General features: G+C 46.3%; 4 protein-coding genes across 9 annotated transcripts; 3 read left to right on the top strand and 1 right to left on the bottom strand.

Moving 5' to 3' along the window:
- Positions 241 to 2,194, top strand: LOC8068147 (putative WUSCHEL-related homeobox 2). Its single transcript, XM_021447076.1, has 2 exons — positions 241 to 1,180; positions 1,308 to 2,194. Exons 1-2 carry the CDS (start codon positions 617 to 619, stop codon positions 1,560 to 1,562), a joined length of 819 nt encoding a protein of 272 aa, XP_021302751.1. The 5' UTR covers positions 241 to 616; the 3' UTR covers positions 1,563 to 2,194.
- On the top strand, positions 6,567 to 9,152 carry LOC8068146. The gene is made up of 2 exons (XM_021447077.1): positions 6,567 to 6,706; positions 8,622 to 9,152. The coding sequence occupies exon 2, from the start codon at positions 8,632 to 8,634 to the stop codon at positions 8,809 to 8,811; it is 180 nt and encodes a 59-aa protein (XP_021302752.1). The 5' UTR covers positions 6,567 to 6,706; positions 8,622 to 8,631; the 3' UTR covers positions 8,812 to 9,152.
- LOC8068145 (UPF0014 membrane protein STAR2) lies at positions 10,512 to 15,655 on the top strand. Of its 6 annotated transcripts, none has more exons than XM_021447073.1 (5): positions 10,512 to 11,011; positions 11,197 to 11,442; positions 11,551 to 11,584; positions 11,734 to 12,009; positions 15,348 to 15,655. In XM_021447073.1, the coding sequence occupies exons 1-5, from the start codon at positions 10,733 to 10,735 to the stop codon at positions 15,362 to 15,364; spliced, it is 852 nt and encodes a 283-aa protein (XP_021302748.1). In that variant the 5' UTR covers positions 10,512 to 10,732; the 3' UTR covers positions 15,365 to 15,655. The 6 variants fall into 6 exon arrangements, with proteins under 6 accessions (XP_021302748.1, XP_021302747.1, XP_021302750.1 ...); XM_021447072.1 differs by lacking the exon at positions 15,348 to 15,655 and adding an exon at positions 12,128 to 12,417 and having other exon boundaries at positions 11,734 to 12,045; XM_021447075.1 differs by lacking the exon at positions 11,551 to 11,584 and having other exon boundaries at positions 10,516 to 11,011.
- LOC8071240 (translation initiation factor IF-2) lies at positions 19,334 to 21,206 on the bottom strand. Its single transcript, XM_002439146.2, has 3 exons — positions 21,096 to 21,206; positions 20,236 to 20,943; positions 19,334 to 20,108 (listed from the first exon to the last, which is right to left on the bottom strand). The coding sequence occupies exons 1-3, from the start codon at positions 21,097 to 21,099 to the stop codon at positions 19,861 to 19,863; spliced, it is 960 nt and encodes a 319-aa protein (XP_002439191.2). The 5' UTR covers positions 21,100 to 21,206; the 3' UTR covers positions 19,334 to 19,860.

The raw sequence follows: 25,849 nt of genomic DNA, 5'->3' as shown, positions 1-25,849 counted from the left end.
ACCTATGAACAGTACACAGGTCTCTTGCATATATGCCATTGCCAATTGCTTGCCACATCTCTCATCTCTCTCATCCCTCTCTCTCTCTCTCTAAATAAACAGTCGCTGCAGTACACATGTCCTCTCTCTCTCTCTCTAAAGTCTATGGTGGTGGGCATGTGCGTGTGTAATGGATAGTGTCTGCATCCATTATATATACTGCAGACAGGAAGAAGGGAAGCAGTGCAGTAGTGGCCCGGCCTCTCTCTCTCTCTCTCTGTGTGTGTCTCCATTATATGCTTCTTCTTCGTCTCATCCTCATCTTCCTCATCAGACCTCCATCCACCCAACTATCTGTTCCTCCTCCCTCCTCCTAGTACCCATTTTGTCTCTCCTTCTCTCCCTCAACACACCCAACCAACCAACCAACCAACCACAAACAACAAGCTTTGTTTGCTTGCTTATTCACAGACAGCTTCTTGCAAGCAAGCAAACAAACAAACAAACTGATTGATCGATCCATCGAGCACGTACGTACACAAATATATAGCTAGCTAGTCATCATCAAATCCTAGCTACTGCTAGCTGGTAGTAGTACGTAGTTGGGAGATCGAGGTAGACGACGACGACGACCGACATGCCGTCGCAGCAGCAGCAGCAGCAGGGCCAGCGAGGTGAGCCGCAGGTGGTGGCGGGGTCGACGCGGTGGTGCCCGACGCCGGAGCAGCTGATGATCCTGGAGGAGATGTACCGTGGCGGCCTGCGCACGCCCAACGCGTCGCAGATCCAGCAGATCACGGCGCACCTCGCCTGCTACGGCCGCATCGAGGGCAAGAACGTCTTCTACTGGTTCCAGAACCACAAGGCCCGCGACCGCCAGAAGCTCCGCCGCAGGCTCTGCATGAGCCACCACCTCCTCTCCTGCGCCCAGTACTACGCCGCCGCGCAGGCGCACCACGGCCACGGCCACGGCGGCTTCCTCGCCGCCGCGCCGCCGCCGGTCGTCGCGCCGTATATGCTCTCCCCGTCGACGTCGCCCACCCCGGCTGCTGCTGCTGCTGCCGCTGCGGCGTACGGCTACTACTACCCCACCACGGCCGCCGCCGCCTTCGCTGCACCACCGGCGCCGACGGCGAGCAGGTGCGCCGGAAACGCCACCCCTCCGTCGCCGACGACCCAGCTCTTCCACTATCAGCATCAGGTACGTAGTATCGTCTATCTACACACGTCACATCGCCGGAGTTGAAATAAAATTAAAGTTTCCATATCTTTATCTCGCTATATATATATATATCTAATGTATAATCCGTCCATGCAACGACGCACAGGGTGGCGGTGGAGGAGGGCTTGTGCCGGCGGCTGAGGCGCTCGGCCGGCCGGAGTACTCGTCGCTGGGGAAGCTGGACAACTTCGGCGTGGCGGCGCTTGACGACGTCGTCGTGAGCTCCACCTCCACGGCCGTCGACATGATGGCGCCTCCTGGGTTCGAGGTGGCGCCGCCGCCGGCTGCCTTCTGCCGGCCGCTCAAGACGCTGGACCTCTTCCCCGGCGGGCTCAAAGAAGAGCAGCACGACGTGGCCTGATCGACCAATACATGCATGCCATGCCATTACGTACTTAGCTAGTCGTCGCCATCAGTTGTTAATTTGATGCATGTCATGCAGTAGTACACACACGTACTGACATGATCAATCTCGTCCCTCCCAATCAATTTTAGCTAGAGCTAGAGCTAGAGCTAGAACTAGAGCTAGCTTCTGTCACTCTCTCCAGTCTCCATGGCTACGAGAGCTATATATGTCGTCGTCGTCGTCGTCGTCTTGTTCTTTTCTGATGTGTGTTGATTAGAGGGTTGTACTTAGTTTCTAGAGATTAGTGCACGTACTGTACGTCTACATTAGCTTGCCTAGAGGGAGTGAGCACTGAGGAGCAGGAGCAAGCTACGTACAGTACTCCAGAGTAGAAGAGGGCCGGCCGGCCAGCCGGAGTGGCGCGCAGTGGAGTGCAGTGATTGAGTTATTATGGAATGTGACCGTGCGTACAGTGCGTGTTTATTAGTAGTGTAGCTAACAGGCATGCAGTGTGAGATGAGATGTTGCAGCTGCTTGTTGTGAAGCTTTTTAGCTGGGTAATAAGGTACCTACTAGCTAGGCCTGATTTGCAGACCTCATTTAACTGGTGGGAGACTGGGAGGAGGTGGTTCATGGATATGATGAAATGGAATGTTCCTTGCATTGCATGCCGGTTCCCCAACTCCCAACCTCCAACAACTCTCTCTCTCTCTCTCTCTCTCTCATCTCTAGCATCTAGATCCCCACTGCACACCCTGTGTGTGTGGACACTTATTTTTTTTCTCTGCCTTCTGTTTTGTTTTCCCACCAAATAATCAGCCTCGAACTAAAATGGTACTTGTGGTCTTTTTAGAGATGTGCTTAGGTAGTCCCCATATAATATGATAAGTCAAGCTTCACCTAGAGATATTAAAGTCTATCATTCCATCTGGTCTAAATTCTAAGACATTTTAGTATTCTAGGTACATAGTTTTTGCTAAGGCCTGTTCGGCTGAACTTATCAGCCGGTTGCCAACGACTTTTACCTACCGCCGAGCAAGTCTATAAGGGCAGGTACAATGTAAAGACTCCTGTAAAGGTGCTTAGATGGAAAGAAAAAAACTACGTAAACAAGCGTCTCTCTACGAGTTTAATTTACACAGCAAAAATTAGTTGAAAGCGTATTGCGACCATTGGGTCGCATGCGGATAGATTTTTGAGCATGTGGCTACAGCGATCACACAAGAGGTGCCGATTCAAGCATTAGTGCCTCACGGAGCGTCAAAGTCGGCCATAAGTGCCCCAAGTCATCGACTACGAAGTCCACGATCCCAGAAAAACAAGCACCAAGCATTGTGCAGGCTAAAAAAGAGCTAGCTACACTAGTAAAAAACATTTTAGGAGACAAGCATTTTGATTCATAGAGGCAGAAAGAAATTATAATGGTCTTCTAAAATAACAGGTGATTTTCAGAAGTGGACATATGATTGATATAGAGACATGCCTTATAAGAGATCTGCCTCTGCAAATCAAGCCTGAGGCTAACCTCTTAAGAGGTCACCTCTAAAAAAAGCCCAACCAAAGCATAGTCCATATAATAAACCCTAACCCACCCACAACTAACACCTCCTTGTTCTCTATTCTTCTTTCTTCCCCTTAATCCTCATCCCGCCATCGCCACCACCCAACTCATCACCCTCATGTACGCCTCGCTCCCACCTCTCCTCTCTCCATGGCAAGCGAAATCTAACCATGTGCCTCTTCATCGCAAATAGCTGGGCCTATGCCGGTGGCTGCCAATCGCCCACATCTTCTCTTCCCATGACAACAGATGCGCTCCCTCGATCTCTCTCTCTCTCTCTCTCTATGTATCTCTCCAATCCTCTCGGTCTCTTGTGTCCTAATCGATCTACACTATTTGTCAAGTGAAGGTCCAATGCTAGGTCAAGGGTGGGGCAAGGGTTCGGTAAGAGGTGCGATGGTGTCCGATGCGAGATATGATGATGACCTTTTCGAAGGAGGACATGGGGATGTCAGGAAAGGGGATGTGCCATGGCTAGAGGATGGGGCCATCGTTCTCAAGTTCACCACCAGCAACAACTTCATCCTCACCAGCGGTGCCCCCTATGGATAAGTGTCGCGATGGTGACCCTTGTGGATATGGCATGATGACAACGACCAAGACAGAGTTGATATTTTTCCTCATTTCTATAGGTGGATACTGAGCCCGTCTATGTAGCTTTTCATTAGCAGTGACATTATGGCAGAGGTGGGAAGGAAATCTAATGTGACCGTCTTTAGAAATGTGTATTGTAGTAATGCTATATCTTCATTGAATTTAATTGGACTTGGTCCAACCTTCTTTTTAACTAAATCAAATAAATTCTAAGATCCATAGAAAATGCTACTAGCATTGGAGGATAATCGCTTATGGAAAATTGACCGGAGATCAACTCACCTTAAATATATAGATGGCTATTTTTGGATATGTTGTGAGGTTAAGAAGTTGAAAAGCGAGCCACATGTCCAAAAGAAACAACATGATGGATGCCAGTTATTACAGCTCCAAATTGTTACCAACGTCGTGCTGGAGGATGAACTAGCTAGGAGAGTGACAGACAAAAGAAGGGAACGGATGGAAGGAGACGAACCAAAGGGGCAATTTCTGTTGACATTTGAAATCAGGGAAGGATTGACTTAATTGACATGCGTGGTACGTACACGACGATGAATTGACCTTATTAGAAGATCAAGTACATGCATTATTAGCCGCGGGATCGTGTACGTACGTGCTGCGCATATATTCCCTGCAATTAGTGACACAATTATAAGCTTTTAGGCGCGCGTCAGTCTACTTACGCTTTTGTCATTTCCCTGTCGCCGTCCTAGCACTGGTAATTAGCAGATCGATCACATATATATGTACGCACATACATATATATTGGTACGTCATATATACGTGTGTGTGCACACGATGTACGCGTACTGGTTCCACACGCACACACACGAATATTTTGTAGCTACCTACACACATGTAGTAGTAGATCAGATCGAGGAGCTGCTGCACATGCATTCCTTTGACGTACGTGTACGACGGTGTACGTGTTGTTTCTTTGTATTTTTGTTGTTGTTACGGGAGATTTGTCTATCACGAGATATAGTCATCAAAGCCTAGTAGAAGTATTGAGAGCAAGCATGGATCTCCGGGATATGTACGTAATACCATGGCATATATACGACGTGCGTGCCTGCGTGCGCATTGCATGTTCTCATGTACTCTAGGTACATATATATGCACGGGAGCACGGTTGTTTCATGTTCCAGTGTCTGGCACAGTGATGTACTGTAGCCTGTCTATATCTATGTTCATCCCGCACACAGCTCGTTGGTTCTTGATAATGTAGTACTTAGAAACTGTACATCTTATTAGTAGGATTGTAATAGTGAATTTGCCACGTCATCTTTTGAAAAATATTCTAATACGATGAATACTTGGGTCTCTGACATGTCTATTTTCATGGGTTGTTACTTGTTAGTATAGTCCCACTACGACACAAATCTTAACCATGGCGGATGTTTTGATTTACCGAGGAGGTTCTCTTAACTGCCACGGGTAAAAGGTCACGGTAAATCATAACTTTCAGAGGCGGTTAAATGCCTGCCATGGTAAGTCAAACAAAAAACAAAAAACCATACCCAGCCCTAACCGGGCTTGGATCTGGGCTTTGCCGGAGCTGCTCGCTTTGGACTGTTGGTGGAGAGCTCAGGGGAGAGAACCGGACTGCCGAGAGGGCGCAGAACCGCTGTTGGGGGAGAGCCCGCCGTCAGATCTAGTCTCCTGAAGCCAATGTCGTACGATCTGGCTGCTCCACCGCTGGATTTGCCGTCACCGACCCAATCGCCACCCGCATCTGGCGCTCCTTATTGCGCTAAGGGGAGAGAGGGGTGCCACCGTGCCAAGGGAAGGGAGGAGTGTTGCTGCACCATGGGGGGGAGGGAGCACTATTGCTCCCAATCTAATCTAGCAGGGGAGGGAGGAGCGCCATCGTCCCCAACCGGATTCGCGTAGCCACGATGGATCTGGAGAGGAAGAAGAGAGGGTTGCCAAGGACAAAGGGATCCATGCCGTTGCCGCTGAGCGTGAGATCCGCCCGCCCTGGTTGGTCGGCCGCTTGCGCCCGCGCCGCCTAGACTGCCCGCGCACGTGACCATGGTCGCCCTAGTCACTCATGCCCGCGCCACCTAGGCCACTCGCGCGTGCGCCACCATGGTCATCGGTTGTAATGGAGAGGGAGGAGGGAGAGGGGCGCCAGAGGTGTGCTCAGGAAGGAGATGAAAGGCGGGCTCACGGGAAGGGAGATAGAGAGTTGCGTCGTGGGAGTGGGAAGAGTTGTGACTGAAACCCAAACCCTGCATTTATATATTATAGATGATAGTGGGCTGGTATGGGCTAGCGGGATGGGTCTGATTTACCGTGGCGGTTGAATTAGAATGCCCGTCTCGGTTAATAATTTACCGAGGAAGTTAAGTTAGAATGTCCGCCTCGGTTAATCGATTTTATAAAGCAGTTGTTCTAACCACCTTGGTTAATAAAAAATGATCGCCTAATCAAAGCGGTTGAAAATAATGTCTGTTTTGGAGGCCTATTTCAAAACGTCGCGCAAGCTCAATCGTGTAGTAGTGCATAGTGCATACTACAGAGTAAATAAATATATTACAAATATTTTTTTACAAGGAATAGCCAAAAAGTAAACTCTAAATAAAATTACAGTTTTGTCTTCTTTTATTATTTTTTGATAATTTGTCTTCTTCTCTTTACACACATGGAAACTAGAATTGTTATTTATTTTCATATAAGCAAAGGAAAACACAGAGGAAAAATACGATGCAGTAGTGTAAGCCCACGAGTCGAATCGGCCCACTCAGTGCAACTAGTGGCCCATCCGCGGCGATCAAATCCAGCCCAAATCAAGTTTCAGCCCAGCCCATGGAAGCGAGTCGTAATGGTGGCGTCCTCCGACCTCCGATGGTATCATGGTAACAACAAGGAAATTGCCGTGGGGAGGAGGCTCTAAAAAAAACTGCTCGCAAATCCGCTCTAGCCCCCTCGCCGATCGCCGGATCCCTCCCTCCGCCTCGCTTCCGCCGCACGGCTTCTTCCTCCGCTCCGCTCACCTCAGGTAACTCTCGCCGCTCCGCTCTCCTCGTGGCGCTGCCCTCCTTGAATTGAATCCGGGCGAGGTTTAGTTGTTCTGAGAGGGGCTTTGCTTGCTCGGTCGGGGATGGGAATTGGGAACAGCTTATCGCTTGACGCAGGTCGGGATTTGCTAGATTTCTGTTTGGTTCACATATGTTCCTAGTTCAGAATCATGGGGGTCAGCTTGAGCCTAGTTGAACTGGTGTTCGTGGATGCCTGAATGTTTCTCTTATTTCTGCTCACGCTTCACTGTGAGGAGCAGATGTTGTAGGCCTGGAACTGGATCCAACATTGAAAATTGGAGGCACTAGCGATAGTCTGTGGCACATTCAGTGCTCAGGTTAATGAAGTCGATTCGTTTGTGTTTGTGTATCTGTGAACCTCGTGTGGTTTATTTGCGTGTCAGTTTTTCAATTGTCTTACTGCAGATAGAAAGCTATATATCGCTGAAGAAGGTGTAATTTATCCTGTTTCTCATGGATTTTTTAACTTGTGGAAGGCAGGGTGGGGTATTGATTTAGTTTAGTTTGGTTGCCTCCTATAACCCTGTTTTGCATTGTTCTGTCCCTGGTTTGTTATAAGCCTATAAGGCAAAAGTTGAGATGTGATACTGAATGTGCCGATCGATCCGATATGCATGAGCAATTTGAGTGGGCATTTTTTTGTGAATTCTCATGCGTATGCTTGAAACATGTGGCTGCTAGTATTTGAGCATGTATGGCCCACTGTTTTGTGCCTGCTTTGTCCTCTGTTGGGTGTACATCTGGTTTGACAGCTGGGACAAATTGAGCCTAGTTAAACTTTAAACTGGTGTTCATGGATGCCTGAATGTTTCTGCTATTTCTGCTCATGCTTCAGTGTAAGGAATAGATGTGTAGGCCTGGAGCTGGAGCCAACATTGAAAATTTACGCCACTAGCAGTAGTTTGTGACACATCCAGGCCTCAGAGGTTAATGAAGTCAATTTTTTTGTGTTTATTTGAGCCTTGTGCAGTTTATCTGCATGTTAATTTTCCATTGTTGTAATGCAAATGGAAAGCTATATATCACTGGAGAAGGGGTAATTTACCCTGTTTCTCATCGAGTTTTTAGCATGCCAAAGGCAGGGTGGGGCTGGGGCATTGATTTAGTTTGGTTGCCTCCTGTCACTCTTTTTGCATAGATTTGTCCCTGGTCAGTTATAAGGCAGAAGTTGAGATGTGATACTGAATATGACGATCAATCCGATATGTATGAGCAATTTGGATGGACATTTTTGCGATTTCTCATGTATATATGCTTGAAACATTATGGCTGCTTACCATTTGAGCATGTATGGCCCGCTGTTCTGTCCTTGCTGTCAGTTCAATATATTTGTGGCTAAGGCTATCCTTTTATGTATCAAGCCTTTATAGTTAGGATGAGAAGTTTAGTTGACTCAGTAATTTAATATGATATAAAAAGAGCGATCAGTTTCTGACAATTTAACTCATGTTTGATTTGTTTCACTGTTGTTTGCAACTTGCAAGATGGTTTATGTTAACGTGTGCATAACTATGGTCAGTGGGGGACTTTGCTAATTTCCAACTCTTAACTGCTTGCAAATCTTCAATAATAAGAACCACAGACTAAGAAAGATTGGGTTGCTACAAAGTTTATGACTTGTATCAGTGGTTCGACTTGCCATGCTGTTTGTTCTGAAATTATTATACTGATGATGAAGTTCACAATGTCAGCACATGTGCAATATTTAAGTTTGCTAATTGATTACGTGCACACAGCATTTGATCCCCGAATCTGAGAGCTACATGCTGTATTGATTATGTTTTTGTTAAAAAAAGACATGTATTGATTAATCAAGTTAGTGGGTTCATCATGTCAATGTTGCTCATTGTATTGGTTTTCTTGTTTCCCCTGCAGCTTGGTTCCGATGGGGTTCCTGAAAAGCACTTTCTCGTTGTTGATCGGCACCGGCTGCGGCATCTACATTGCCCAGAACTATGAAGTCCCAAACATAAAGAAGCTCATGTGGACTGTGATGGGCAAGGCCAAGGAGTTCGAAGAATCGTACAAGAAGAAGGGCAACGGCAAGAACAAGGATAACGAATAGCATTGACCTGCAGTCCGCGCTCCACCATCTTTATGTGTAGAAAACCACCGGTTTAGTAGGAAGCTAATAGTTGGAACAGCATTCGGATTGTTTGAGGTATACTGCAACTGTGGCGTACTCTTTGCCTCGGATTGAATCTGTCTAGATGGCAATACAATTTTTGAGGTGAAAGCTACGACCTGGATTTTGGAATATGAAAGTGCCATGATTGAGTTTGGCTCAACTGGGGAGGTCCTTTTCGTGAACGAGTCTGATGGTGACTGATCATGGGTATATTGTTATTTATTTTTAGTGATTGACAAAAGGAGTCCATGAGCCTGGATTTGTGGCGGCATGTGCAATCTGTCATTGGGCATTGAAAAATATATATGATGGCAACTAGATGGAACCTAAGTTTCCTCCCTTAATGAAAACACTGTTAGTTTACTAGATGTTACAACTAATTGTTAGGTGGGTTAATGTTTATAGCTGATTATAAAGTTCAGGCCTATTCTGTTTAGGTACATGGATTATAGTAGCTATTACTTCACTTAGCTATCTTTTGTCAAAAAAAAAACTTTATTTCATCAGTTAAGGGTGGGACCATGCGTGTCTCCCTTATGCTAAGAGTCTGAACAATTATAGTTAAAAGTATTATTCATTAAATTATTATGAGGGAAAAAACATTACTAAATAATTGACATATCCTGATAGTAAAACTTGAGTGACTAATAATTAGTCATGTTGGTGCTAGGAAATTAAAGCTGGACAGCCCACAACACACGTCGTGGCTCGTCGTGTCAACATTCCTCTTCTTTCTCTCCAGCCTCCTTTTGGCCTGCCTGAGTGGGAGTGCTTTTTTTCTTTTTTTTTTCATTAATAATAACCTCCATGAAATGAAAGCGGAGGCACCACCACCACCAGCCGAGCGGGCGGCGCACGAACGGGACACGTGGTGGCACGTGTCGATCTGTTCCCGGCCGTCGCTGGACGCCTGGACACTGTAGGCACTCACAATGCAGACTCTATCATAGAGTCTAAAGTTATTTATTACCTCGAACAATGTGGACTTGGAGTCTAAATAAAACTTTGAGTCTTATTTTTTCCACCTCTTTCTTCAATAAATATGCTACCACATCGGCAAAATACCATAAATAATATGTAATTAATTGTCTTGGACTCTGTAATAGAGTCTTGCATTGGGAGTACCCTAAGGGCACTCACAATGCAGACTCTATCATAGAGTCTAAAATTATTTATTACCTCGAACAATGTGGACTTGGAGCCTAAATAAGACTTGGAGTCTTATTTTTCTACCTCTTTCTTCAATAAATATACTGCCACATCAGCAAAGTACTATAAATAATATGTAATTAAGTGTCTTGGACTTTGTGATAGAGTCTTGCATTGTGAGTGCCCTAAGGGCACTCAAAATACAAGACTCTATCACAGAGTTCAAGACAATTTATTATATATTATTTATGGTATTTTGCTGATGTGGCAGCATATTTATTGAAGAAAGAGGTAGAAAAAATAAGACTCCAAGTCTTATTTAGATTCTAAATCCACATTGTTCGAAGTAATAAATAACTTTAGACTCTACGATAGAGTCTTCATCGTGAGTGCCCTAAGTCACCGTCATGTGGGCCCGCCGCAGTCTCCACCGCCGTACGTACCTATCCCTCCTCGGGATCCCCGCGTAGGACAGGTACAAAGCAGGCGTACGGCCCCCGCACCTCACCAGCCTCAGCCGCCGCCTGCCTCACTTGGACCCTCCCTCCCCTCCGATCCTCCTCCTCAAGCTCAAGGCCGTCCGACGTCGCCGCGCTCCTCCCCCACCTCCTGCGGCGGCTCGTGGCGCTAGCTCCGCCTCCACAGAGCAGACGACGAGGGGGCAGCAACAAGCTCTACTCGATCAACAAAGCAGCTGCTTGCTGCGGGCATGGCGGCGTTCCTGGACCAGCTGGTGGCGGGGCAGGTGGACCCGGGGGCGCCGGGGTTCTGGCGCGACTTCCTGATCGGCATGCTGAAGCCGGTGGCGGCGACGGCCGTGGTGGCCATGGCCGTCGCGCTGAGCTTCTCGCAGCGCCTGGGGCTGGAAGGCGAGATGCTCTACGCCATCGCGCGCGCCTTCCTCCAGCTCTCCGTCATCGGTTTCGTCCTCCAGTTCATCTTCACCCAGAAGAACGTGCTCTGGATCCTCCTCGCCTACCTCTTCATGGTATGGTTGGTATCCACCGTCACTCACCGTCTCCGATGATCCCCACCTCCTCCTCTACGACCTCTCCGATTCGTGCCATGCCTTGCCATGGCCGACGACGGTTTTTGATGTGTTACTCTCTCTCTCTCTCTCTCTCTCTCTCTCTCTCTCTCTCTCTCTCTCTCGTCGTCGTCTCGATCTCGCAGGTGACGGTCGCCGGCTACACGGCGGGGCAGCGCGCCAAGCAGGTTCCCCGCGGGAAGTACATCGCCTGCGTCTCCATCCTCGTCGGCACCGCCATCACCATGTTCCTCCTCGTCGTGCTCAACGTCTTCCCCTTCACGCCGCGCTACATCATCCCCGTCGCTGGCATGATGGTCGGCAACGCCATGACCGTCACCGGCGTCACCATGAAGAAGCTCCGTGAGGACGTCAAGATCCAGAGAAACCTGGTCAGTCAGTCAGCCACCTCTTCAGCTCTTCTGACTTTCGCTTGCGTTGCTGCTCAATTGTTTATACTCATCCCTGCTTGTCCAATTCTTCTGACACGAACACCAAAGTCAGAAGCTGCGTTACATCAGAAACAGAGCACACGTAGGTCTCATAATTTTTTAGTTCTTGCTTGTCGAATTCTTTATAAATTTCTGACTGAGACCACCAAGAATGGTATACATACAACAAGTGCTGAATGGAAGTTAGACGAAGCTGCTCATAGTTTTCTGCATCGATGAATCATCAATCAGGTGGAGACGGCGCTTGCTCTGGGCGCGACGCCGCGGCAGGCGACGCTGCAGCAGGTGAAGCGGTCGCTGGTGATCGCGCTGTCGCCGGTGATCGACAGCGCCAAGACGGTGGGGCTGATCGCGCTGCCGGGCGCCATGACGGGGCTCATCATGGGCGGCGCGTCGCCGCTGGAGGCCATCCAGCTGCAGATCGTCGTCATGAACATGCTTATGGGTGCCGCCACCGTCAGCAGCATCCTCTCCACCTACCTCTGCTGGCCGGCATTCTTCACCAAGGCGTTCCAGCTCGAGGACAAGGTCTTTGCGGACTAGGTAATAAGGTAGCATGTTCTGCAGGGAAGCAGAAACTGTAACTTTGGGCTTTTGGGTGATGCTGAATTTACTGAGTTTGCAGTCATGTTGATGGTGACTTTCTGCGTCGATGTTGATGGTGAATTACTGAACTGCAATACTAGCACTTCAGGGACTGCGAAAGCGATCGTGTGTGGAAATTTTAGCTTCTGTTATTTCTGATGAGTACTACACATGGCCTCTTTTTCCTTACAACATGCTCGAGGAAATGCCACAAATTGTGACCTCTTTTCCTTACAACATGCTCAGGAGGAAATGCCACAAATTGTGACCTCTTTTCCTTACAACATGCTTAGGAGGAAATGCCACATTGCAAATTGTTGTGGATCTAAAGGAGGTCTTGATGGAGAGCTGAGGACATTGTTTGGATCTATTAGCATTGAAAATTAGCTAGCTAGTAGCTAATAGGTGCTAATTTTTTAGAAAAGAGTTGTTTTGGAATAACCTGCTAATAGATGGTTAGATAGTGAGTCGAAGACGTGTACGAACTATTAGCACTTATTAGAAATTTTAAATCTACTAATGGAACTAATAGTTAGTAACCCTCCAGCTAATAATTAGTAGGTCTGTTTGGATCCACTAGTACTATTTAAGGTACTAATTTTTTAGGTCGTAGATGTTGCTGTGTGCGATCAATTGCTAAGGTCGGGTGTGGATGTTGAGGTTGCCGTAGGGGAACCTTTCCAAAGCTGTAACTTCATCACAGTGGTGGTGGTGCTTGAAGTCGACGTAGAAGTCGTCAAGAAAGTGCTTGACGATGGTGACATCCTCTAGGTGGATTCAAATCGGTGCAGATGGCCTTCTTGATGACTGTCGGCTCTATCTACCTTTGTGTGGTTCTTCGCGAGCTAGGCCACCATGCCATGCTTGGAGAGGCAGTCCAGCTCATGGTCCATGTTTTCGGTGGAGAAGGCCACCGCTGTAGTGTCTTAGGGGCGCTCGGAGGGGTTCCCAGGCCTTGTCATCATGGTACTTCCAATGTGTGTGTGTGTGTGGGGGGGTGTGGGGTAGGGTGGAGGGATTTCAGTTGGGGGTAGTAACTCTTTGCATGAGCGTTGAGGGGAAGGAGAAACTCAGTCGCTTACATGGCCTACCATTCGCCTGGTCCGTATTGCAGGGAGCAGCAATGCATGCTCCGAGGAGTAAATGTGGACCCACGATGATGGATTTGAGGTCGGGGTGTCAGGGCGACGTCGTGTTTGTCACTGGGCTTGCACAGTGGAGAATGGGCTCGATCTAAAAGGCGGTTTTTTACCCTTAAGGACAAATATGCTCTGACTCTCTCACTCATTGGATTCGCTTTGAGAAGTGTACAAACACACATTTCAATGCAGTTTCGCATTGAAATGTGTGTTTACACACTTTTTAAAGTGAATCTAATAGATGAAAGAGTGAAGACGTGTGCCCTTAAAGAAAAAATAAACTTTACTCTCGATCTGCCGCTATGGGGCACCATTGAATAGGAGAGTTGGGTGTGTGGGTGGCCGTGGGACACGGAGCGTGCTCCAACGGGTGGCAAGAGGGGGAAGGGATTAGTGCTGGTAGATCTAGGCTTGCTCATTGGGGGTAGTGTGGGAGGCAGAGGAAGACGAGGGCTCGAAAACGAGGGAGGCAAAGTGAGAGAGGTGCGGAGACGAGGGAGTGAGTGGGTCTCCCCACCCGTAGTGCGAGGAGCGCTTCCTTGGGGGAAGGGCACGGCTCGGAGGCCTTTAGCCGTGTTCGCCGAAATCTTCCGTGGGGCGGAGCAGGAGAAGCGTTGTGAAAGGGACCCTAAGTTTCCAAATTCTCATGAATCATCTCCTATCCTCCCGGCGTCAACTCATCACCACAAATACGCGTTGCGCCCAACTTTTCGGTAAGCTGACTTCATCACTGATTAATCGTCATGTTTCTCCGGCTCCAAACCCCACCAATCATCACCCTGTGACGCCGCACCTCACCAGCCTCAGCCGCCCCCTGCGGCCTGCCTCACTTGGGCACTTCCCCCTTCTGTCCTCCTCCTCCTGCGACAGCTCGTGGCAGCAAGCTCTGCTCAACAGAGCAGCTGCTCTGTACGGGCCGGTCGGTGATGGAGCGGCACGCGGGCATGGCGTTCCTGGACCTGGTGGCGAAGCAGGTTGACCCGGGCGCGCCGGGGTTCTGGCGCGACTTCCTGCTGGGCATGCTGAAGCCGGTGGCGGCGACGGCCGTGGTGGCCATGGCCGTCGCGCTCAGCTTCTCGCAGCGCCTGGGGCTGGAGGGCGAGATGCTCTACGCCACCGCGCGCGCCTTCCTCCAGCTCTCCGTCATCGGCTTCGTGCTCCAGTTCATCTTCACCCAGAAGAACGCGCTCTGGATCCTCCTCGCCTACCTCTTCATGGTACGGTGTCCACCGTCTCTGATCCACCTTCTCCCTGCTTCCTCCACTTCCGTCTCTTCCTGATCGATCAGAGCTGAATTCAATTTCCATGGACGCGTGCCCGTGCTCTGGGTGGCATGGCTCTCTTGCAGGTGACGGTCGCCGGCTACACGGCGGGCCAGCGCGCCAAGCAGGTGCCCCGTGGGAAGTACATCGCCTTCGTCTCCATCCTCGTCGGCACCGCCGTCACCGTGCTCCTGCCAGTCCTGCTCGGCGTCTTCCCTTTCACCCCGCGCTACATCATCCCCCTCGCCGGCATGATAATCGGGAACGCCATGACCGTCACCGGCGTCACCATGAAGAAGCTCCGGGAGGACATCAAGATCCAGAGGGACCTGGTCAGTCAGTCAGTCACCTCTTCACCGCTGACCTTTCCGTTTGCATTGCTGCTCAATTGTTTATACTCATCCTTGCTTCTCCAATAATTCTCGATTCTGCAAGGACATGGCACGAACGTCAGAAGTTGTTACATCAGAAACAGAGCTAGCTGCTCATAACTTTTCAGTTCTTGCTTATCGAATTTTCTTTATAAAGTTCTGACTTGATCATAGTTCGAAGCTGCTCATAGTTGTCTGCATTGATCAATCAGGTGGAGACGGCGCTGGCTCTGGGCGCGACGCCGCGGCAGGCGACGCGGCAGCAGGTGAAGCGGTCGCTGGTGATCGCGCTGTCGCCGGACATCGACAGCGCCAAGACGGTGGGGCTGATCACGCTGCCGGGCACCATGACGGGGCTGATCATGGGCGGCGCGTCGCCGCTGGAGGCCATCCAGCTGCAGATCGTCGTCACGTACATGCTCTTGAGCGCCTCCACTGTCAGCAGCATCCTCTCCACCTACCTCTGCTGGCCGGCATTCTTCACCAAGGCCTTCCAGCTCGATGACAAGGTATTTGCAGACTAGGGAGGATGCTTTTGCGTTGCAGGGAAACGAAAAACTGTAACTTTTGGCTTTGGGTGATGCTGAATTTCTGAGTTTGTTCAGTGATATGAGGTGGGAACAGGACTGTATTTACTTTCAGCGTCAATTTTGGATGGTGAATTACTGAACTGTGACCATTATTATTGATGCTGTTTAGAGATTGCAAGCGTCCCTGTCTTTCCTGACAACATGCTCAAGAGGAAATGTCACATTGTCAATCGTTGTGGTTCTCAAGAGGATTCAGTTGGAAGCTCCGATTTTCGCAATGGCTGAATCTCCAAAACTTTCAGACAGAGGGTAATAGGAAGTTCTAATCTAATGCAAGTATTTGAAGTTCCGATCAGTCCGAATGTCTGCATGAAACCTCCAAAACTCAAACGTCTTAGGATTGAGCCTCTGCAAATCAGAAGTTCAACCTCCACCAAAAACACCTTGCATCATGGGCGCGGAGTCCGGCCACTTGGGCCTCCGACATCCTGCGGCTAGTGATGTGGGTTTGGTCTGATCACAATTCGTGTTGTTTTGATGTTTTTACTCTATATATATTTAAAAAATAAAATTAAACTTAAAAAATATGTTTTTAGCAAACTATTTCTAAGACTAAGCTTTAAGTCTGAAAATTATTTAAAATGTGACGGGTATAAATTTTAAAAATAGCTTAAGATATATTCCATAAACAAGCTCAAAGTATGTTCGAAATTTCTTTTCAAATGGGTTTCAAAAAAATATTTTTATTGTCTTTCAAAATCTGATTGAAAATATTTTAAAAATGATCAACTAAAAACAGAGGTTAAATAGAGTTTCCTAAATATGTTTGAAAAAACAGATAAAACACATTATTTTAAATGTCCACTTTCAAAAATTATTTATAAAAAGTCTGAGAGTTTTTATAACATATAAAATAGTTTCAGAAAATCAGTTGGAAAAGTTGTTAAAACCCTGTCGTAAATAAAAAGAAAAAGCTTTTGATTGCCCTCCTGTTTTTCTCATTTGTTTTTTCAGCCCGCCCCAGCTTTTGGCCCATGATGCGGCCCGCTCCCTTTGCCTACCTCCGCAGCCCAGCTTCAGCAACCGGGCCTCCTTAGCCCGCCTCCGCAGCACTAACCTAGAACACAACCCTGCAGGATGATATCAGCTCCCCACAGAAGTCTCACAACCACCGTAAACTGTTTGTCAAAAGAAAATCAAGACCGTACTGCTGCATATCTTTTCCTCATATTCTTGCACAGACGTAGTATATTGGTGTATATCTGAATTTCACTATATGTTTGTATACGACAGTTATACTGTGTCTGTGTGTCAGTTTGTGTAAGAATACCAGGTCATGTTCCTTACCCTAGCACCATCTCTAAAGAAATTGTGATCGATGTCACAGGCTAGGCTTTAGATAATATAAACTGAGGCCTTGTTTAGTTGTAAATTTTTTTTAGATTTTGACGCTGTAATACTTTCATTTGTATTGATAATTATTGTTTAATTATATAGACTAACTAAGCTCAAAAGATTCGTCTCGTAAATTATAGACAAACTGTACAATTAGTTTTTGTTTTCGTCTATATTTAGTACTCCATATATGTGCCACAAGATTTGATGTGACAAAAAATCTTAAAAAGTTTTTTAATTTTGAGGTGAACTAAACAAGGCCTGAACGTCCCATCAGTAGTTTGCAATGTTTACTAGCAGCAAATTTTACCGCGCCTAGCTAGTCCTAGTATTACTTGAGCTTACCAGCCATTACTTTTTCAGTCACAAAACCGTATTTTTCTTTTAGAAAAAATTAGTATTAGTATTAACATCAGTCGCAGAAACGATCAGCCGAGCATGGAGAACAGCGCCGTCCACCGCAGCGCCGCCCGGCTCCCCTCGGACAAGTCCGTCGCCGCCAGCCCCACCCACCTCTCGCCGTCGACGCCGGCCATCTCCTCTGAATCCTCTTCCTCTCCTGCCGCAGACGGCGATGGTGGAGCTGGCCGGCCTCTGTCGGTCACTGTCAGGAATGAGATATTGATGCAAAGAGAGTATGTGCATGTGTGGCAGTGACAGTGATCCCTGAGGTTGTTATGTGCCATGTTTGGTTTGTTCCGATTCTCACTGGTGGAGCTAATTATTGCATTTTTTTAATTTGGTGCGCATACTATGGTAACGGGATAACGGCATTAGATACCAGTAAAGATAAGGTCGGCGAAAAAAATGTAGCCCGTACAAAACACAAATCTCAGCACAGTGAAACAATATCCCCGCTTTAATTTCTCCTCTCCTCTTCTCCGCTGCAGAAGAATATGAGAATCCAGCAGCAATAATTAGGATTTAGGACAGCAGTTGCAAAAAAATAATTAGGATTTAGGACAGCTAGCTTGACCTTGACTTAGAACAGTGTAAACGTAGTAATATTACTACATTACATGCCGTAACTTTGTCTTAATATTTTAAAAGTATACGTTATGTTTTTAGTTAGATCCACTGTAACAAATACTTTAATAATATATAATTTATATGTTGTGAAACTACATAGATTTCTTAAAATTGATGGTCTAATAAGATGAAAATGTTTGACAAAGCTAATATGACATTAAAAAAGAATGGAGAGAGTATTTATAAAGCTTGTATTGCTCTAAACAGCTAGACACGATGTAAATAGCTAAACACACATGCTCATGCACACATGTACAAAAGTATATGGACAAGCATGACAACCCTGTTCAGCTGGTTGAAAAAAACTTCTGCTGATTTGTTATGAGAGAAAAACACGGTTATAGTTGAAAAGTAGTGCTAGAGGCAGATTTGCACCCTGGGCTAGGGGGCTGCAGCCCGTGGCATGACCCAAAATTACTAAGAACACATCTTCATCTCGAGTCCAAAATGGTTCAAAGTTTAGGTGTTCAGCCTTACTCGACACTGATCTGCCGTAGAATTTCTAGTTTTTTTTGACTGTCAACGGGGGGAGTCGTTCCCCACCTGATTATGTATTTCGTATTGGCCCTCAATGGCCTAGTTTGAAACAAGTTCTTACATATTCATCAAATAGATGAATTTCAGATAGATTCCATACAGTGGAAGAATTTGGGGTTGGAAGAAAACTACTCGTGGATACTCAGCCTTCTGCCGTAGAATTTCTAGTCTTCTCTTACTATTTAGCCCTCCCTCTTGCATCGTTTCTGGATCCACCACTGAGTAGTGCTAACTATAGAGGATGAAGTGGTACCAACTGCCTTTGTCCTGGGGCCATTGCATGCCGAATCCTAGGTCAGGGAAGCTGAAGAAGGCGGTGAGCTCGTCATGGACACTGCTACTTTAGGGCAACGCCGCTGTCACTTGAGATCTGGCTGAGGGAGCCCGCGAGACATGCATGTTGGTATCACTGCCGTTGGGGCCAAGGGATGCTGCAAGCTCCTAGGTTGGTTCTAGCTTGTGCCCTTGATCAAGGTAAAGCAAATTTGGTTATCTTTAGCACACAGTAATTCCCCAAGTGCTTTCCCCGGCCAGTTGGCTTATCATCAATCCAACATAGGCAGCATAATAACTGGTAAGCATTCGACGGTCTCGGTCAGCATCAATTCCGTTGAGAAAAGGATACATTATTGAGATAACTCAGTGGATATATACCATCTATCGTTTGGACCAGAGAACAAATACATACATTTGGAGATGTTTGTATATATGTATGCCAGCATATAATAATGTCGTAGTAAGCACTTGACAAGTCGACAGTGCCGGTACACATCAACCTCAACAATATATTTTTTTTTAAAAAACTTGAGACAATTCAGTGGATAAGCATGGGTTTGGCTCCCTATGGAATTGAATTTTTCCAGCATTTAATGGCGTTGTGCTTTTAGTGGTAGGCAATGTTCCCTTCTACATCAATATGCTTAATAGGGCTAGAGTTTGCGTGTTACATTTATAGGGGTGAGTGGGCATATGCATTCGCAAAATTAAAAAAACACACACACACAGTTTGTATTTCAGTCTCCGTGCTTATTCAGCAAACCATGCATGTGATGTGATGCATGGGTCTTACAAGCAAACCGCTAGATTGGTTTACATACATATATTACATATACACAGGTATGCAGTCCTGCTGTGCTGCATATTCTAGAAAGCAAAGTAAAGCTTCATATGGCAAGATATAGAGGTAGGACATTGATCAAGTATCACACTGCTAAGGTAGTATATATAGTAGCTAGTTAAATACATACACTTATCCATCGCCTAAGGCATTAGGCTAATTCAATCTCCTGCCAAGCAGATCGATGTGGCAATCCTTAAAGGGAAGCCTACACCATAACAAGCTTTATTTAGTAGTCATATTAGCATCCATGCGCATCAGGATGCACACGTACGTACGTACGTACTATGGTGAACTCTGACATATCATGCCGTGACTGGGTCCCCGGACCGGCCGGCACCGAACTTTTGCTACCTACTAGCTCACCCATCATCATCATGCTGCATATGCTTGTTAGTATTTGCCCTGGTGGTGAGAATACTGCTTAAACTTGCCCTGGTGTCCGTGCTTGTACTTGCCATGGCCGTAACCTCCGCCGCCGCCATAGCCGCCGCCACCGTATACGCCATAGCCACCGTCACCATATCCGCCGTGATGCTTGTGGTATGCTCCATAAGTAGCATAAGCTCCACCGGGAGGTGCTGGCACTGGCAACCCCATTTGCGCCCCTCCGCCATAGCCGCCGCCCCCATGATGACCTCCTGGTAGCATGCATTCATTCGTGTATGTTCGTTAGCTCAGGTGTAGCTTATATATATACATACATGGTTCACCATGAGCATATGCAATTGATAGAATAGCTAGCTAGCACCCGCAAAATAACGGTACCTTGGTATGGTGGTGGGTAGCCCCGCCCCTGTGTCGGAGGATAATAGCCGCCACCACCGCCACCGCCACCGCCATAGTAGGCACCACCACCACCACCCTCAGTACCCCAACCTGGGTGAGGGTGGCCATAGCCATACGACGGCGGCTGTTTCTGAGGAGGGTCGACTGCAGATGGAGGAGGCCTGCTACCCTCACGCTTGGGACTCACTTTTGGCGGCATGTCCTCCACCTCTTTATTTTCATCTGGAGGTGGTGGTGGTGGTTCATGCTCCGGACATGGCAGAGGCTTGCACTCTGGCGGTGGCTTCTTGTTCACTGAAGGTGGCCTCTGCTGTGACGGCGGCGGGTATTCGTGTGCTCCATCGTCCCAATCCACGACACGACGGCGAGGAGGGGGAGGGGGAGGAGCAGAGTACTCGTCATATGCCCCGCTATCCCACCACCCGCCGCCGCCACCACCACCACCATAAGTCGATGGCTTTTGATGAGGATGTGCTGGAGGACCACCGTATCCATAACCGTATGTGTATCCATATCCTCCTCCTCCTCCTCCTCCTCCTCCACCGCCGCCACCACCATAGTGCCCCTGCCCCGCCGCCGCTTGCTGACGCTTGTACTCACGATTACCACCCACGTTGAAGGTGTTACCGTTGTTCATATGTTGTTGGCCAATGTCCCCAAAATTAAACTTGGGCTCCCATTGCATACCTAGCCAAATTATAGAAGACAAAAAAAAAAAAAGTTGTTGGTGGCGCTAATATATATAGAGATATCTTACTTAGAAAACTTAAGCTACGTTCTACAACGAATAACAATAGATTTATAGGGGATGATTAGTAAGGGACATAGTATAATATTACCCATCGTGGATCGAAGAAGCTACTAGATGAAGCTAGTGCCGAGCTAGTCGAGCTGAGACCGGTATGTCTTGGTCTTGGGGATGTTGTGTTGTGCATGAAGGACGGACTAGCTAGCCATATATATAGGCGAGGAGGCCGGCAACGGACTCGTACAACCCAACTGACTTGTGGACCTCGTATATGGAGTGACTGGCCAGGCTGGTTCTTTGTTTAATTTGGGTGGAGGATAAGCTTTTTCTTTTTCTTTGGGTGGAGGATATATAATTTATCTCTTGACTCATTACTATCTAATAAAGCTTTTGTGAAGCTAATATGTATCAGGAATCTGCAAAAAATAAAGAGTGAAAATTCTTTCTTCTACCGAGCTGCAAAATCTTTGTTGCCACCACACCGCTCATGTCATGTCCACGTCACCTGAGCTCGTTCATGGCGTAGCGCACCGCACATGCAGGCGTATTGCTAGTCTTCCACCTTTCTTAAACTCACAATAGATGCGCACAATAGCTATCTATTTAAGTGAATTATTCTATATAAGATCTATCTTTATTACATACACCAGCATTTATTATGGTCCTTGGAACTTATTTGATTTAAAGTTAGACCAAGGTTAATTAAATGTAACAAAATAGTTACTCCCTCCGTCCTCAAATATTGCTATTTCTAGCAGATTACAGACAGATCAGTGTGGCAAACAAAAAACCATTGTACCCTCAATTAATTTGGGTTCCACCATTTAATCATGCACGTTAAGCCATGGTTCTCTGGTTCCAACGAGCTGCATTTAATGCCAACTAAACAGACTCAAACAATTACCATGCGTCAAAGTACTACTCCTTAGAAGAAATTAAATGGGTTGGTGGACCACGGAAGTTCCAATGAGAATTAAATAGGCTGGTGGACTGAGTATGCTAATAGAAATAGCAGTATTTGTGGATAAAATTTTCTCCTAGAAATAACATTATTTAGGGACGGAGGGAGTAGCTAATTATTGGTACGAGTATTGCATAACAACAAATTGTACATCTTAGGCCTTGTTTAGTTCACCAAAAAACAAAAAAAAATTTCAAGATTCTCCGTCACATCGAAATCTTGCGGCACATGCATGGAGCATTAAATATAGATAAAAATAAAAACTAATTACACAGTTTGTCTGTAAATCACGAGACGAATCTTTTAAGCCTAGTTACTCCATAATTGGACAATGTTTGTCAAATAAAAACGAAAGTACTATAGTGTCATTTTTCCAAAAAATTGTAAACTAAGCAAGGCCTTACTTCAATATATATATATATATATATATATATATATATATTCTAATTTGGCTAGTTGTTTGAACTATTATACAAGCTTTATACCATTAGATTTGTGATTAAATATATGGACTATCCAACACGAGTTTATAAACACAAACAATATAATATAAAATAAATAAATGATCAAAGTGCAATTTATGTGATCGTGTCATGTAAAGCTGTGCCGCCCTAGAAAACAAAGTGTAATTTGCGTGCAATGGACGGAGCCTCACAGCTTTAGACAAGTGTAAAACATTCCACCTCGCTATGAATGGATAGACTAGAATATAATATCGACGACGACGACCAATAATACGAATAGAGCATCAAGAGGCCTGGCCTGGGAAACGTAAGAACCACCTCGAGCAGGGAATAGCGAGCGCCACCGTGAAAACAAACCACACGAGCGAGCATCATTCGGGTCCCAAAGAGACAAAGCCACCTGAGATTCATATCCTCCGCCACTTCTCCATCGATGAAAGGTGACCTCCGGCTAAGTGAGAACTTGTGTGATTGAGTCATGGTGACGGAAACAACGTTAAAGTTACACGTACAACAAATATCTAGTGGCCTACCGTGCCTATATATATATCAACCAGCAATTCTAAGAGCAAGATCAATAATAGAGTCAAGTATTTGACTATAAGCTAAATGATTAGAGCTAAGTTATACAGTGAGTTGTCTCATAACACCATCTCACTTGCTATTTAGACCCACCACTACCTATGCATCTGTGTCCAGCTTGGTGCTTACATGAGAGTCAAGCTATCATCTCTCTTCTATCTTCTCTTCTCATATCAACATTAGCTTGACTATAAATCCATTATTATACATGCTCTAAAAGATACAACACTAAGAGTAAGTCGTATTTTACTTCGAAAAAGTTAACAGTCTATGGGTTACTGATCCAGGATTCTTCTCCACAATCGTTTTCAAGAGAACGTACGTGATACCGAAAAGTTAAATTCTAAAATTTCTCACAAAAACCAAAGGCATCTAGCCATCGATCTAATATACACTGACTGTCATCAATAATAGTAGCTATTGGATATATTTTATTTTCTAAAAAAATTACACATCTCTAGCATATAAAGATTCTCTAAAGTAGCCCCTGAAATCTTACCTAAATTATACACGTCTACCATTATATATAAAAGATAACCCTTTAGTCTATATCAAAATTATCTGCCTTTGATATTATGAAAATTAATCGAAAATACAACTACAAGATTGTCATCACTAGCCATGATAATAATTAACACTACTGGAAAACTGTATTTTGCCGTGTGTCTCAGACTTTGCCGAGTGCAAAATTTCGTGGCACTCGGCAAAGCAATATTTTGCCGAGTGTAGCACTCGACAAAATTTTACACTTGGCAGGGCACTCGGCAAAGCTAAGCGCTCGGCAAAATTTTGGCGGACTGTGATAGCGGCCACCTACCGTTAACTTTTGCCGAGTGGTAATCATCAAACACTTGGCAATTTTTTAATAATTTTTTAATAAACTTTGCCGAGTGTTATCTTTGGGCACTCGGTAAAGTTTTTTATTTTTCTGAAAAACAACTTTGCCGAGTGTTTTCTATCGTAAGCACTCGGCAAAATTTTTCTGATTTTTTGAGCAAACTTTGCCGAGTGCCGTCCATGGGCACTCAACAAAGCTTTTTTATTTTTCTGAAAAACAACTTTGCCAAGTGTTTTCTAGCCACAACACTGGGCAAATGTTTTTTTATTTTCTGAAAATGACCTTTTGCTGAGTGTTTTACTCAATTGGTTCTCTTTTATTGAACTAATGAACGGATACATCGTGTTTGTATGCAGAGTTTTTCAAGGCTAAAGATGGTCTAGAGAACGTGGTGGATCAGGCGGCACAAAGAGCCTGTTAGAAGTACGTCGGCAACATGATTCATGAGGCGCGTCTCCAGGCCCACGTCGACTACTACAGGTCCATTAAGAAACAATCCCTCAAAAAGGCCGACTCAAGAATAGTGGCGCTGATCAAGGAGCACTGGAGCAGTACCTTCAGGTAGGTGAATAATATTGATTTGTTTTGAGATTTATGTGCCGGCGACATGATTCATTTGATGATGTGTCGGTGCTAGCCTCGTGGTGCATGGCGCATAGACCGGCATGGGCGATGATCGTGGACAGGTACCTTGACCCGGCATACTTCAAAAAGCACTAGCTTGACAAGCGGAAGCGGGCACTCACCACCAGGGCAGCCGCAACCTCCCAACTTCAAGCGAGCACTTATGCGTGATGTCATTTATCTATTGTAACGCTCAATTTTGCGTCTCTTATCATCTTTCTCATAGGAGATCGCACACCCGGACGCGCCGATGTCAAAGTTAGGGGCATGGGCTCGGTGAAATTTGGTGTTGTCTTCAACCCGAATGCCTCGGCGTAGGCTTACTCTGACCCAACCGTCCACTCTAAAGTCACGGACTATGTGGAAGCGGTTAGGTCACTCCATGGCCCAGATTACAATCTGAGCACTGAGCCCCTTGATACATAGGTGATCGTGAGGCTGGGGCAAGGCACGAAGAACGAGCGGTTATGGATTGCAGATGGCGGCGACTCCTCGAGCTCTGCACCCTCTCTCTCTGACGTGAGGGCACAAAGCATGGTCAGAAGCCTTCCCATATGTGCACGGCCTACTCCAGCACTATCGCGGGTTGACGAACTTCAGGTAATTCTGGTTTCACTCGTCGTACATTAAACTTTACACACATCGATCAGATTTGCAATACTAAATATGTGATTGAAACATTGCACGCCGAGCTAGCAGAAACAAAGGAGACGACCGCACACTTGTCCGCTCAGTTGGAGGCCACGCAGAAGCAGATGGCGGACATGTATCAGGTGTTACAAACCCTCGTGCAAGCATCGGGTGTAGTAGTGCAGTTTGCCAGCTCCAACTCTGGTTTGACTCTTCACTCCTGTGAGTATAAAAGTTTAATGCCTTCGTGCCGTTGTGATTGTTGGCCTTCGTGCTGTTGTGATTGTCGGCCTTCATGCCATTGTTATTGTCGGTCTTCGTGTCGTTGTTTCTTGCAGGTTGGAAACCTCCCCGTGTAGGGGAGGTGCTGCCGAAATTTTCAATTTTGAGTCTAACATATGCAACCTCTTCTCTTTTGTGCAGCCCCCGTTGGCGGGTTCAAACAATCGTCATATCGTGTCACCGAGGGCTGATCCTGTCAATCCTTCACTGCATTCCGGTCCGTCACGGGTGCATCCTTCGTCGTCGTAGTAGTGATGTTGAACTTTGTGGTGTTGAACTTGTAATAATGAACTTGTGATGGTGAACTTTGATGGATTTGTAATGGATTTATGAAATATGCTTGTGCTTTTTTTTGCGAACGGAAATATGCTTGTGCTTGTGATAATGCATGCTGGTGATATAGCTGTGATGATTGGTTTAATTATGTGTGTGTATATATATATATATAATAACTGTATAATGGA

This window comes from Sorghum bicolor, chromosome 9 (assembly GCF_000003195.3).
Source record: "Sorghum bicolor cultivar BTx623 chromosome 9, Sorghum_bicolor_NCBIv3, whole genome shotgun sequence".
Taxonomy (NCBI): Eukaryota; Viridiplantae; Streptophyta; class Magnoliopsida; order Poales; family Poaceae; genus Sorghum; species Sorghum bicolor.
The sequence above is the reverse complement of the archived record's forward strand: the minus strand, read 5'-3'. Positions and strand labels throughout refer to the sequence as shown.

Bases quoted from the DNA above. Each gene is read 5' to 3' on its own strand.
- LOC8068147 (XM_021447076.1), top strand. From the start codon at position 617: ATGCCGTCGCAGCAGCAGCAGCAGCAGGGCCAGCGAGGTGAGCCGCAG. The intron at 1,181-1,307 runs GTACGTAGTATC...AACGACGCACAG, and splicing joins TCTTCCACTATCAGCATCAG to GGTGGCGGTGGAGGAGGGCT.
- LOC8068146 (XM_021447077.1), top strand. From the start codon at position 8,632: ATGGGGTTCCTGAAAAGCACTTTCTCGTTGTTGATCGGCACCGGCTGC.
- LOC8068145 (XM_021447071.1), top strand. From the start codon at position 13,873: ATGAATCATCTCCTATCCTCCCGGCGTCAACTCATCACCACAAATACG. The intron at 13,940-14,027 runs GTAAGCTGACTT...GCACCTCACCAG, and splicing joins GCGTTGCGCCCAACTTTTCG to CCTCAGCCGCCCCCTGCGGC. The intron at 14,821-15,071 runs GTCAGTCAGTCA...TTGATCAATCAG, and splicing joins TCAAGATCCAGAGGGACCTG to GTGGAGACGGCGCTGGCTCT.
- LOC8071240 (XM_002439146.2), bottom strand. The intron at 20,109-20,235 runs GTACCGTTATTT...GCATGCTACCAG, and splicing joins CTACCCACCACCATACCAAG to GAGGTCATCATGGGGGCGGC.